This window comes from Xyrauchen texanus, chromosome 21, assembly GCF_025860055.1.
Source record: "Xyrauchen texanus isolate HMW12.3.18 chromosome 21, RBS_HiC_50CHRs, whole genome shotgun sequence".
In the NCBI taxonomy this organism is placed as follows: domain Eukaryota; kingdom Metazoa; phylum Chordata; class Actinopteri; order Cypriniformes; family Catostomidae; genus Xyrauchen; species Xyrauchen texanus.
The window spans coordinates 21,346,993-21,360,922 of NC_068296.1; the positions used below are offsets into that span (position 1 = coordinate 21,346,993).

Below are 13,930 nucleotides of genomic sequence, written 5' to 3' on the forward strand. Positions count from 1 at the left end.
ACAATAAACAAAAATGTTATCGTTTAGCTGGCATATGTATATTTGTTTTAAATAAGTTTTATTCATTTTTATTTTTTTGCTAACGTTTTACAAATATACAACATTTTACAACTGATTTAGGTAATTCATTGATTGAGAAATGTAGGCTACTCAAAAACGATTTGAGTGGCATCTGTCTTTCATTATGATTAGGGATCAGCCGCTTTAGTTTAATACTGAACTGCGGTGCATTGATGAAATTCTATCAAAATAATGTATTTTCAATATAACATATCCACATGGCATACCATTTTCTTATTTTATAAAATTGCAAATGAAAAAATAAATATTATTCCGAAAGTTCATTACAGGTTGAGCATATTTTCATATTTATTCTAGTTTTAATAGCCTAAATTTTACATGGCCGTTTATCATTAAGTGCCATTATTTCGAGTTTGTTTCTCGGCCATATTTGTTGTTCTCGCTTTACAATATTTGTTACAGAGGATTCCTTTCCCGAAAGAAAAAAAAGAGAAGGGGGGAGAAAGCAGGCAAGCAAGCAAGAAAGGTCTACACAAGAAAAAAGGTGGTCCCACTCCGAAAACACCGTTTCCAAGCAGGCAGTCTGAACTTAAACCTTTACAGTGCACGGTATCGCTTCTTATGTGAAAATATACAAATAACACTAACAAGCGTTTGTACTCGGCATGTTCATGTTAGCAAACACTAGGGGAATACCATCTTTCTAGTCGGATTAAACTTTGAGAAATCTGCGGTGAAATGGAGAGAAGATCTGAAAGTGGGGTGAAGAGGCTGGCACTGGGAATCTCGCCTTATTATTTACTCTAACAAAATCCCTCTTGAGGTAATTTTCTCTTTATTTACACTTTTATTGTTTTCGAATTTGGTTTTAAGTGGACATATTGCCATAAAAGTTGCATTATTGCCGAAACATCCAAGCTTAAGTTCGTTTTTTTTTATCCAGGCCTCGAGAAAACAATTGATTTGTGCTGGACTGGGAGTTTCTGTGGGGGTATATCCGCTATATCGTTCACTTTCACACATTTTAACGGGGTTTAACGATTTTTTAACATGAGTACCATGACTACATGACTTGAAGAGAAAAGTGTTTCAAGTTTGTTTTCAGCGGTGAATAAGTGAACAAGTGTCTCAGATGGAGTCTTTGTGGGGGGCCAGTGACATATTTTGTGGTGATTTTTTTTATGTGGTAACATAATGTCTAACTGTAGTCAGTAGTACTATACATCCTGGGATCCAAATATCACTATTATACTTTCTTTTGTTATATACAATAACTAACACATTACTGTAAACCGCATATGACAACCGCTCCATAATGTTGATACAATATGCAAAAGACTGCATTTTATGCCGGTTATGTCTACAAATGAGTTTGTGAGATCTCTATTAGCCTAATGCTATAGATGTTAGCATAAGTAATAACAGTATTCAGTTATTTTGAGGAATGTATTGATTTATATTTACTATTCTTACACACTTATTATCACCAGCCATGTTTAAAACTACGGTGTATAATTTTCTGTAATAATAAATCAACAGAACCTAATTCTCCACAATCCGCTTGAACTGTTAATATTCACACTTAAAGGGTTTGTTCACCCAAAAATGAAAATGATCTCACTATTTACTTACCTAATGCCATCCCAGATGCGTATGACTTTCTTTCTTCTACAGAACACAAATGAAGATTTTTAGAATAATATTTCAGCTCTGTAGGTCCTTTCAATGAAAGTGAATGGTGACCAGACATTTGAAGCTCCAAAAAGCACATAAAGGAAGCATAAAAGTAATCCATAAAACTCTAGTTGTTAAACACATATCTTCAGAAGCGATATGATAGGTGTGGGTGAGAAATAGGGCTGGGATAAACGATTATTTTTTAAACGATTAATCTAGCGATTATTTTTTCGATGCATCGATTAATCTAACGATTCATTTTTCCAGTCCGATTCGATTTCGATTCGATTATCTCCCCATTAATTGACTATTAGCAATTTATACATGTTGATTTACATATCTGAATGAAAAAAAATAATTAATTCCTTAACATTGCAATATATGTTTATTGCTCTTAAAATTCCAAAATAAAAGACTATACAAGTGCAAAGTAATGCATTCTTAGTCAGAGGTAGCATTCAATAAAACCTTGAAGCCTTGAAAACACATAGGCCTAGCTTACTGAAAAAAAGTGCTTGTAATTCTTCTTTCAGAATAAAATAACAACAACTTGATGTCTAGCATTCAATAAAAAAATAAAAAGGTCACCCAATATACTTGTTTAGAGCAATTGAAAGAATACAGTAACCAATGTAAACTTGAGGGCTTTAAGCTAATGCAGAAGTGCTTTTCCAACAAAAAATAAATAAAAATTTACAGCGACAGTGGGAGCCAGCAGCCTGTCATGGCGTCCTTCCTGAACCAACAGAATTGAACATTTATGTTGAAAACACATAGGCCTAGCTTACTGAAAAAAGTGCATCTTTTAATTCTTCATTCACATAAAAATAACAACAACATATAGTAATGCACTCTGCCACTCACCTTTTTCTTAAACTCAAGATTCAAAAATAAAATTCAAGTAAAAGTGTACAAGAGCAAAATAATGCATTCTGATGTCTAGCATTCAATAAAAAAATAAAAAGGTCACCCAGCCACCCTTTCTTAGAGCTATTGAAAGAATACAGTAACTATTGTAAACTTGGGGGCTTTAAGCTAATACAGAAAGTGCTTTTCCAACAAAAAATAAATAATGAAAATAAACATTCAGAATTCAACATTTATGTTGAACATACTGAAAAAAAGCATCTTCATTCACATGCAAATAACAACTTACACTCTGATACTTTCCGTTCGCCTTAAGAATACTGTGTGTGTGTGTGTGTGCGTGCGTGCGGCGCCTCTTCAGATGCTGGTGCTAGAATGGAAGGCCATCTCCATTTTGCAAAGACGACATATCACGGAATTGTTTCCTTTAATTTAAAAGAATTCCCATACTTTAGAGGAACGAGTGCCTTGCACTTCTGATAGTCTGAGGAGCCACTCGTGTTGCTACTACTCTCGGGCGCCGGCATCTCGACGTATTTTTTGTGTCGACGTCATCGATCACGTCGACGCGTTGTCCCAGCCCTAGTGAGAAACATATAAATATTTAAGTCTTTTATCTGTTTCTCACCCACACTTAGCATATCGCTTCTAAAGATATAGATTTATACAATGGAGTCGTATGGGTTGCTTTTATGCTGACTTTATGTGCTTTTTGGACCTTCATAGTTCTGACCACCATTTACTTGATTTGTATGGACGTAGACAGTTGATATATTCTTCTAAAAATATTCTTTTGTGTTCTGCAGAAGAAAGAAAATCATACACATCTAGGATGGCAAGAGGGGGAGTAAAAGATTAGATTATTTTCATTTTTATTTGAACCATTATTTTAAAGCTGCACTATTTAAGATTTTGTTTTGGTCACAACTAACAAATGTTAATTACTGATTGAGTACATAAAAAATATATTTTCAAAACCATGTCCTTGTCTTACTCCGATTCACTAAAGTAAGCCTACAATAATGATTTTTATTTTGAGGGAATTGAGCTGTCGGGTCTAATTTGTAGGCTAAAATGTAGGCATACGTCATTTGTCCTTGCGTGTTTACGTCATATCTACTAAGCTGAGAAAGAAGATCCACCTGTGTCGCGAGAAGCGGGAAGTGAGTTTGACAGGTTTACATTCAATCCAGTCACGTTTTCAGGAGTCAGGACAGCAGCGGAGTGAAATCACTCTTCCAATGGATTTAATTGTGAACTTAACAGTTTGGTGAAGTTGTTAACCTGCTATACTGCTTGTTTATGTTTTCTGGTAGGGTTGTTAAATCTTATTTGTTTGTCATGCTTTAATGAATTGAACATCACTCATGTGTTCTGATCACGTGATTCTGATGATCATGTGTTTATAAGTTTATTTTTTTCAGTGAAGTTACTGTTAGATATTTACTAATATCCATGACTTCTGAGTATTTTATAACATTGCTGCTGTTTCATGATTCCCAAATCATGTGTCTCTAAATTTGTGTGCCGCTATTTTCTTAGGGTATTGTTTTCTTCTCTTTTTTTTGCCTGAGGAGAACCTAATGGTCTAAACGTTGCAAGCAAGTGTAAGCCAATAAAGTGTTTTTGGAGCAATAAAGCCGTGTACGGACACTTGCCATTTTATTCTTTTAGCAGATAGCCCTATTGAACAAATCTAAAAACCCACTATAGATACAAGGTGGTTCCCCATGAATTTATGCTCATCTCAAGTTGTCTATAATGTACCAATTTCATAGCACAATAATGTTTATTAATTTGTTTAGCATTTAACCATCTCTCTGTTGTAAGTTTACTTCTAAATAAACGTTTAAAAATGTATTAATGTAATTGTTATATTGCATATTACTGCATATTATTTTCATGTTCACTAAAGTATATCATCATTATTAAATCCTCGTTTTCTTTTTATATTAGTCTTTTATTGTTTGCAGTGCATAGACCTACTATTGTAGTATGACGGTTCACTTGCATTGTCCACTGAGGCTGTAGATTGTAATATAAAAGTATCTAAAAGTGTCTTCAATTGGACTCATATTAACGAGTTTCACCTCTTAAAATGATGTGTAGTACCATACAAACATTTTGTGTTGTGTAATGAATAAAATGCTTTAAAATCATATTAAAATCTAATTAAGAGTGTTTATCTTCCTCAAAGTAATATATCAGTTATACATTTTTAAGCGAATAGCATAATATCAACTTAAAAATAGCTCATCATGACTTCGCTCTGCAGGTCATCTCCCGAATCCTCGCTCAAACCATGAGATTCATCCACTAGAAGAGCAGTGCCTTATCACAACTCACGTAAAGTGTTCCTCCGCAAGTAACTTGCAGTTTTATGTTTCAACCGCTAGAGGGCCAAATGTTACATAGTGTAGCTTTAACAATCAAGCAAGAGCTCAAATATAATTACTCACACTTTCTCATGTAAATATTTTAGCACCTTATATTAAAGTAATTTATTTCTAACAGTATTTAAGACTCTTTTTTTTTAATTTTATTTCAGATTGACAACAGATTCACATTGCCTGAATTTAGGAAGATTCTGAGGTGTCAGTTGGAGATATCTCTGAGAGTGCGACTGGAAGCTTAACTTTGTGGAATTTGTTGGTGTGGCACTGCACCGTGCACTGATTGGATGTTGCCTGGGAGATGAGGATGTGCTATTGGCACCAGGAAGGAAGGATTTTGATGTGATGGGGTGCAGGACGAGCAAAGTCCTTCCAGAGCCACCCACTGACGTCCAACTAGATCTGGTCAAAAAGGTAGAGCCTCATCAGACTGATGTCTATAAAAACTTCATCAGAAGTGAAGGTGGCAGTGAGAAAACAGGCTCGCCATCCCTTCAGGGTCAAAGCCAGGCTACTGCAAAGGTGAGTCAGTCCCCACCACCAGCTAACAACCAGCCGGAGCCCGCTGACCCACACAGGAAGAAAGTTGCCAAATACAGGGCCAAGTTTGACCCTCGTGTGACTGCTAAGTATGATATTAAAGCTTTGATAGGTCGGGGCAGCTTCAGTCGCGTAGTAAGAGTGGAGCACAGGAGCACGCGACAGCCGTATGCCATCAAGATGATCGAGACACGCTACCGTGAGGGCAGAGAAGTATGTGAATCTGAACTTTGTGTTCTGCGACGTGTGCGCCACACCAACATCATCCAACTGATGGAGGTGTTTGAGACGGCAGAGCGGGTCTACATGGTGATGGAGTTGGCCACTGGTGGAGAATTGTTTGATCGCATCATCGCTCGTGGTTCTTTCACTGAAAGGGATGCCACAAGGGTGTTGCAAATGGTTCTTGATGGGGTGAAGTACCTCCACACATTGGGCATCACACACAGGGACCTGAAACCTGAAAACTTGCTTTACTATCATCCGGGTGCTGATTCCAAGATTATGATCACAGACTTTGGCTTGGCCAGCACGAGGAAGAAAGGTGATGAATGCCTGATGAAGACTACCTGTGGAACCCCAGAGTATATTGCACCTGAGATTCTCGTACGGAAGCCATACACTAATGCAGTAGACATGTGGGCACTGGGAGTCATCTCATATATATTGCTCAGTGGTACCATGCCTTTTGAGGATGACAATCGCATGCGCCTCTACAGACAGATTCTCAAAGGGAAGTACAGCTTCTCGGGGGAGGTAAGCACAGAGCGACCATATGCTTTACATTTACAACTATTCATTTGCCAGAATGAAACTTATAGTGCATTCAAGCTAGACATTTCATCATTATATATACACATGTATCGAACCCTTGACCTTCGTGTTACTAGCCCCATATTATACATTCAAATTTAAGGCATTTGCATACACTCTAATGCAGAAGTTCAGAGCGACTTAAAAAGTGGTTCTCAAATATGAGACCTATGTGATTAACAAATAGCAAACATGCCATAGAAACTCTTTCTGCTAGGTAAGGAGTTCAAATCCAAACAAGTGCTCAACGGTAAGGATTTTTTTTTACTCTGGCTTGGTTGGGCAAGTAGTTCAGATTTTTACTTGCCCTGACAACATTTTTACTGTCTGGCCCATCATAATGCAACATTTATTTTTGCAATGTATTTTTTATGTGCCAGAAATAATATTAATATTTGTAATTAAATGTTAAGTTTTCTTAAATTAGCTTTGCTGCAAAGGTAGTATAATCCAAGGAGAAAACAAAACTTTTTATGAATGTAATAAAAACGGTATGTTCTATCTGTTCAAAAAACTAATATCAGTATATCTGAGCTGTTTGTGTGGGGTATATAGCCTAGGCTATGTGAAGGATTAAATTAATTGTTTGGATCCTATATGTGCAAAACAAGGGCTGCTGGTAGATTGCATTAGACATTTGCTGGGAAATGCAGATTTTTCTATTTCCTATAGAAGTGTAAAAATGCATATGCATATGCCTTGGTTATTAAAGCCAGTGGCATATTTGTGTATTGTTTACCTGCTCTGTACGGATGACTGTTTTCACAAACATGCAAGCTGTTATGAAATATTCAGTATACATACACTCACTGAGCACTTTATTAGGAACACCTGTAAACCTACTTATTCATGCGATTATATAGTCATCCAGTCATTTGGAAGCAGTGCATAAAATCATTTAGATATGGGAAAAAATGTAAACTATGGTATGATTGTTGGTGCCAGATGGGCTGGTTTGAGTATTTCTGTAACTGCTGATCTCCTGGGATTTTCACGTACATCAGTCTCTCTAGAGTGTATAGAGAATGGTGCCAAAAACATCCATTGAGTGGCAGTTCTGCTGATGGAAATGCCTTGTTGATGAGACAGGTCAAAAGAGAATGGCCAGACTGGTTCAAGCTGACAGAAAGGCTACGGTAACTCAGATAACCACTCTGCACTATTGTAGTGAGCAGAATAATATCTCAGAATGCATAACATGTCGAACCTTGAGAATGATGGGCTACAAAAGCTGAAGGCCTGATTTTATGTAATGCACTGATGCCACAAAATTGACTTATTAGATAATCGCATGAATAAGTAGGTGTACAGTTGTATCAAATAAAGTGCTCAGTCAGTGTATAATATGTCAACCCCATATTTCCACATAGGATGTAAATGTCAGAATCTTTAAGTGTCAACTAGTCGACTAGCCTTGCACATCACTAATATCAGTGTTTAAATTGTCTTTTTTGGGGGTCTATTACCCCTTAACCTCACACCCACAAAGATTATTTAATGTCAGTAATTAAGATGTAATAACAATTATAAATAAAAAAAAATTATTATATCATACCATCTCATATGTGAGGCGAATATGAGAATCCACTCAATCGCTGTCTGTAAATTCCTTCAGTGTGTTTAAACTTTTCAGACAAAACAAGTCTAATTTGGATTATTTATGAAACTGGGACAGATGATGGACAATATTGCATTGTGCCTCAATTTAAGAACTGGCTAATATATAGGCAATATATAAAAATACATAAATAAATACAAATAAAGTATTTTTATTTAAATAAAAATAAAGTTAAAAAAAACAACAACATAAAAACAGAAATTGCTCTATCCATTGACATGGCTGTAGATTTTGAAGTCAAATCCTGGTTACAATAATTATCTATTTGAAATACAAAAACTACCTTTTTTGTGTAATTTGTAATATCTAAAATTAGCCTAAACTACTGAATATTTATCTTGTGTTACCTATTGTATATATATTTGTACATCATTAGTCTCTAAGACTATTTTAATTTAATATTGGCTTAATATTGGCCCAGAAATTATACATTTCACTATTAACAATACAGTATTAATTGTTCAGCAAACCATATTAAACCCTTTTAAAAATGTACATACGTTTGTATCAAAAACCTCTTTTAACCGTTTCTAAATTATCACAATGGCATACTTTCTGTAAATTTTGATTTTATCATTTTAGTCCATTCAGAACTGCATTCCTAAATAAAAATATTCCCAGCAAAGCCACCATCACAAAAGCAGAACACAAAAGGCTAAGATAGTCTTGTCTCTTTCTGTCTGGTTGTTGGCTCCGGTATGCTTTGTTTCTATTCATCACACAGTTCTAAGTGCATTTCAGAGACTTTCAACTATTGCCAACCATTCTGTCTTGTATTTTGACCTCGGATTTCATGACATGTTTATTTGTGCGCCTCTGTTTATTAATCGTGTCTATATGCATGCATGTTTTTGATTGCGTGCACTTGCATTTTTGGAAGTGTGTATGTGTTTGTGTCAGCTGGACAATAACCAGCACACTCCTGTCATCGTGTCTTATCCCACAGTAACCCCCTGCATGAGCGTGTGATGTAAGCCGCAGAGTTCCTGGTAGAGTGTGTGCGTCAGGGCCTCTCTGCTGCTGTGAGTCAGAGACAAGACAAATGTGGGCTTTGCAGGGAAAAGCCCTGGAGGAGTCATGCTAACCAACAAAAACCGAGCAATGTTTTGTTTTCTCTCTTGCTTATAGAGCTGCTAGTGTGTAGCCAGTTGTCATAACATACCAAGACATGGCAAAGCTAGTCTAAAGATTAGCCGATTAAATGAAAAACGAACTACAAGTAACTAGTTAAAACATTGTCCATTGCTATCCGTTTTAACTTCCTGAAGCCTTTTGTGTATTGATCTTGAAAGAATTGGCACAGGTGATACGATCTAGTCTAGAGACTGTGCTTTCTTTCTTTCTGTTTCTTAAATTACTTAAATTATGCTTTCAAGTATCAGCGGTTGTTATAGTTGATTGGCTCTCACATTTTCTCATATCCGTTCACAAATGTGTTCATACACAGCAGACATAATAGCTGGTTAGCATCAAAATGTTAGCAAAAGTCCAATATGACCACTTAATGAATTAAAGATTGAAAAAATATGCATATATGGTCAAATACAGCATCTTCGAAATCAGCAACTCATAAATACAACTGCAGTTAATTATATTTTATGTGGGGTAAATTGGGATAGGCTGCTTCATCAAAATAAATCTGTATACATATAATCCAAAAGAAAATATGTATTAATATCATCATATTCTAGCTGGTCTGTCATGTGTCTCCTTTGTTGGTCTAAAGTGTTGGGGTGACAATCACAGTCGAAAATGCATTCTTTATTGAGTTTTATTGATAGGGTGACCAGAAAACCATGACAAAGAATCGGCATGTCCCAGTTTTATTAGGATGTCTTGTCACACTATTTATTGTTCTATTTAGAGATTAAAGGGATAGTTCACCAAAAAAAAAGAGAAAATTCTCACATCATTTACTCACCCTCATGCCATCACAGATGTTTATGATTTTATTTCTTCTGCTGAACAAAAACAAAGATTTTTAGGAGAATATTTCAGCTCTGTGTGTCAGTGCAAGTGAATGGTGAGCAAAAGTTTGAAGCTCCAAAAAGCACACAAAGACAGCATAAAAGTAATCTGTACGACTCCATTGATTTAATCAATGTCTTCTGAAGTGATCCAGTTGGTTTTGGGTAAGAACAGACCAAAATATGACTCCTTTTTCACTGTACATCTTACCATTGCAGTATCTAGGCACGATCATGAATCTAGGCATGATCATGAAATTATGATTGTACTTAGATACTGCAATGGCAAGATGTACAGTAACAAAAGGAGTTATTTTTTGGTATTTTCTCATCCAAAACCAACCGGATCACTTCAGAATACATGGATTAAATACACTGGAGTCTGATGGATTGTTTATGCTGACTTTATCTGCTTTTAGGAGCTTTTGGAGTTCTGGTCACCGTTCGCTTGCATTGTATGGCCCTACAGAGCTTAGATATTCATCTAAACATCTTTGTTTGTGTTCTGCAGAGAGAAATTTTCATTTTTAGGTGAACTATTCCTTTAGCCCTGAAGTCAAACACAAGATGAACATGATAGTGGTATATTATTCAGTTACACATTGTGTCATGTATACTTGGACAGAAGATAAAGACTGTGGCTTGATACGCAACATCCCTTGATTAAAACTGTGCATGTAAATTTACTGATTGTGTTAGTAAATTATTTTGAGAATGTCTGATTCATTTGATCTCTTCCATTTCCTTGTGTTCTCTCCCACTCTGTCAGCCATGGCCAAGTGTGTCCAACCTGGCTAAAGACTTTGTCGACCGTGTCCTCACGGTGGACCCTAGTGAACGTCTGACTGCGGGTCAGGCACTTAAACACCCTTGGATCGTCAGCATGGCTGCTTCCTCCTCCATGAAGAACTTGCAGCGCTCCATTTCCCAGAACCTCCTGAAGAGAGCGTCATCACGCTGCCACAGCACCAAATCAGCTCAGTCCACTCGCTCCAGTCGCTCCACAAAGTCCAGCAAGGCACGGCGTGTTCGCGAGAAAGAGCTGAGAGAACTCAACCGCCGTTACCAGCAGCAGTGTAATGGTTAAGGACAACGTACAAGTCACACAATGAGAAACCAGACTACATGTGCCCTACTAGTCTTGGAGAACATTGGAGAGAGCATGACAACATTGTGCCTCGACTCAGATGTCAACTTCCTGCACCATCAACAGAGCCAATTAGCAGAAAACCTCCTTCTAAAATTTCGTCCATTTTCTATTTTTCTGCTGTTTCTTTCTCTTGTATTACGTTTTATGTGAGTTTTTTATTTATTTATTGTTGGTTGTATTTTCGTTATGTTGTCTTTGAAATTGTCTCAATGCCTTCTACCTGATTGTATCTGTTGAACAGAATTTTACAAAAGTTGCTGGAAGGACTAAGAATGTTTGTTGGCTGTTCTAGACAGCCATGTATGCTGTTCTTCCTGATGTTTGCTGTGAATTATTTGTTACGGTATACGGTATACCCACACAAAGAGGAAATGTGCTGTTAATTCTTCATTATTGGCACCAAATCAAATTACCTAGTAATAAATGTGTATTACCATTATGTTTGCACACATGGAGAATTATACTGTTGGTTATTGCTTTGGAGTAACCACAAAGACCACATTTATTATGATACACATTCAGAATGGCAATCTGGACATCATGGCTATGACCCTGGATGGCTAAATCAAGAATATCAGAGAGCTTAAAGCTCTTCTTTGTCCAATAACTCTAGTGCTTAACTGTAACTAGGGGCTTCAACTGTTCTATCTAGTCTCCCCTGGTAGACCCTGATCTGTTGTTAATATCTTTCAGAAAGTATGCTAAAAGTGTAGTGAAATAGGGATCGTTCACCCAAAAATTAAACATTGTCATTAATCACTCAGCCTCATGTTGTTCCAAACCCACATGATTTTCATTCTTCTGTGGAACACAAATGTCAACATTTACTTTCATTACATCTTTTCTTTTAATATTTTTTTGGTGAATGTAACTGAGGCTATCATTCTGCTCAATATAGTTTGTGTTCCATTGAAGAAAGAAGGTTGTATGGGTTTGAAACAACATGGCAAGGTGAGTAAATAATAACATCATTTTCATTTTTGGGTAAACTATCCCTATAAGCCTTTAAGTTTGGTCAGCGGTTTGTGGAGGTTTTATTTTTACTTCTCATCTAATCAAATTTTTTAGAAGAACAGTTATGGCAGATGCCCTATTTGTTAGATTATCCATGGCTAATACTGTTGGACTTGTAACTGATATTGATAACTTTTCAAGAGTGGGGTGGCTCAGTGGATGAGATTTGGAAGCCCTATCTTTAAATCCTACTTTGGTTACTTTCTCTGTCCCCAGCTGTTGTTCCTTGAGCAAGGCACTGAACCACCATGAAGGCCTTTTGGCAGCCTTTTCACTCTTGGCCCCCTTTGTCAGAAAAGAGCAGAGATTTCCCAAAGAAATTTACACGAGGAACATTTGGTGAGATTGGACGTATGATTCCTCATTAAAAAAAAACTGTTAAAACTGTGATGATATGAAGCCTTCTCAAAATATATGTTCTTAAATCTGTTCTTTATGTCATTTTATAAAATCATATATAAAAAATGAAAGGAAAAATCAGTGTGTGTTTGTGTTGTGTCCTGTTTCACAGTAAGCCTTGCATTTGTTGTTGAAATAAGTTTGAAAGATATTTTGGGAAAAGAAATGGCAATATCACATTGGTTTTGGATACTTTATTTAAATAACAGTATTTGACAAAATATATATATATATATATTTTTTGTTTCATACACATTCTTCTAAGCTTGTCTAATATTCTCAAACAAACTTTAGAAAATATATTATTGTCTTATTTTAGTTTTATTAAAATTATCTAAATAAATTTTAGGTTTATTATTTAAATTCAACAAAACTTGTGAAATATTACTAGATATTTTCTTGGTTCAATACAAGTTAAACTCAATCAACTGAATTTGTTGCATAAGGTTGATTACCGGTAGCACAAAAAAATATTTGGACTTATTTTGACTATCCCTGTTTTTGTTTTAAAAAAGAGATAACAAAATTGAAGTTATAGTGAAGCATTCACAATAGAAGTGAATGGGGAAAATATTTTGAGGGTTTTAAGTCAGAATTGTGAATCTAATAATTTAATAAAATCACTTACATTAATTCTGTTAAAACTGTAAAGTTGTCTAAGCTGTCGTTTTTACCATAATTTCATTGTTTAGGGCATTACGTCGTCATGGTTATGAAGTTGTAAAATTGGAAATAACTTTACACAGAAAAGGTTAGTAAGTATGATTTTGTACTTTTGAAATTGAGTATTTTAATGTTTACCAATTGGCCCCATTCTCTTCCATTGTAAGTGCCTCACTATAACCCAGATTATTGCTTCATTTATTTTTTTAAGAAAAGGAAGGTCAATTTTAAGTCAAAATTATTTTTGTGGTACACAAATGCGTCGATTGAGCTTAGCCTGCATTGATCCCGGAATATTCTTTTAACATGTCAGTTAATGTTGCTTGAGGGGTCATTTTGTGAGTGGCAAGTCAGCCATAAAGTACTTTTTTTATTTTAATTCAAAAGAATCCACTAAAAAGCTTTTATAAATCTAAAAAATAACATAAAAACAAATTACTTCATTCCATAATTATTTGTTTTTGGGAACACCTCTGTTTGTATTTCCCCAAATAGATTCTCTCAAGAAAATACCTATTTAATATTGCTTGTTTAAATTAATCTGATTTACTAGTAAGTCAGATTGATACTTGTATGGCTCAAAAAAGTGCAATATATATATATATATATATATATATATATATATATATATATATATATATATATATATATATATATATGTAGGGTCACCAACATGCATGTAGCTACAGTTGAACTAATACTGCAAATGTTTTCCATTGTTCAATCTAACACTGTCTCTTGACATGTTTTGTTTCTGTTTTTTCCTTTTTTTATATAATTTATTTTTATGAAGAATAATTAAAGTGTT

At 35.4% G+C, this 13,930-nt stretch overlaps 1 protein-coding gene across 1 annotated transcript; it reads left to right on the plus strand.

The window, feature by feature from the left end:
• Positions 1-523: 523 nt before the first annotated feature.
• pskh1 (protein serine kinase H1) lies at positions 524-13,144 on the plus strand. The gene is made up of 3 exons (XM_052152466.1): positions 524-844; positions 5,114-6,254; positions 10,666-13,144. The coding sequence occupies exons 2-3, from the start codon at positions 5,304-5,306 to the stop codon at positions 10,981-10,983; spliced, it is 1,269 nt and encodes a 422-aa protein (XP_052008426.1). The 5' UTR covers positions 524-844; positions 5,114-5,303; the 3' UTR covers positions 10,984-13,144.
• Positions 13,145-13,930: the final 786 nt, after the last annotated feature.

What these genes read in the sequence shown, in the direction of transcription:
- pskh1 (XM_052152466.1), top strand. Translation starts at nt 5,304, where the DNA reads ATGGGGTGCAGGACGAGCAAAGTCCTTCCAGAGCCACCCACTGACGTC. An exon ending in AGTACAGCTTCTCGGGGGAG is followed by an intron (nt 6,255 to 10,665) that starts GTAAGCACAGAG and finishes CCACTCTGTCAG; the next exon opens with CCATGGCCAAGTGTGTCCAA.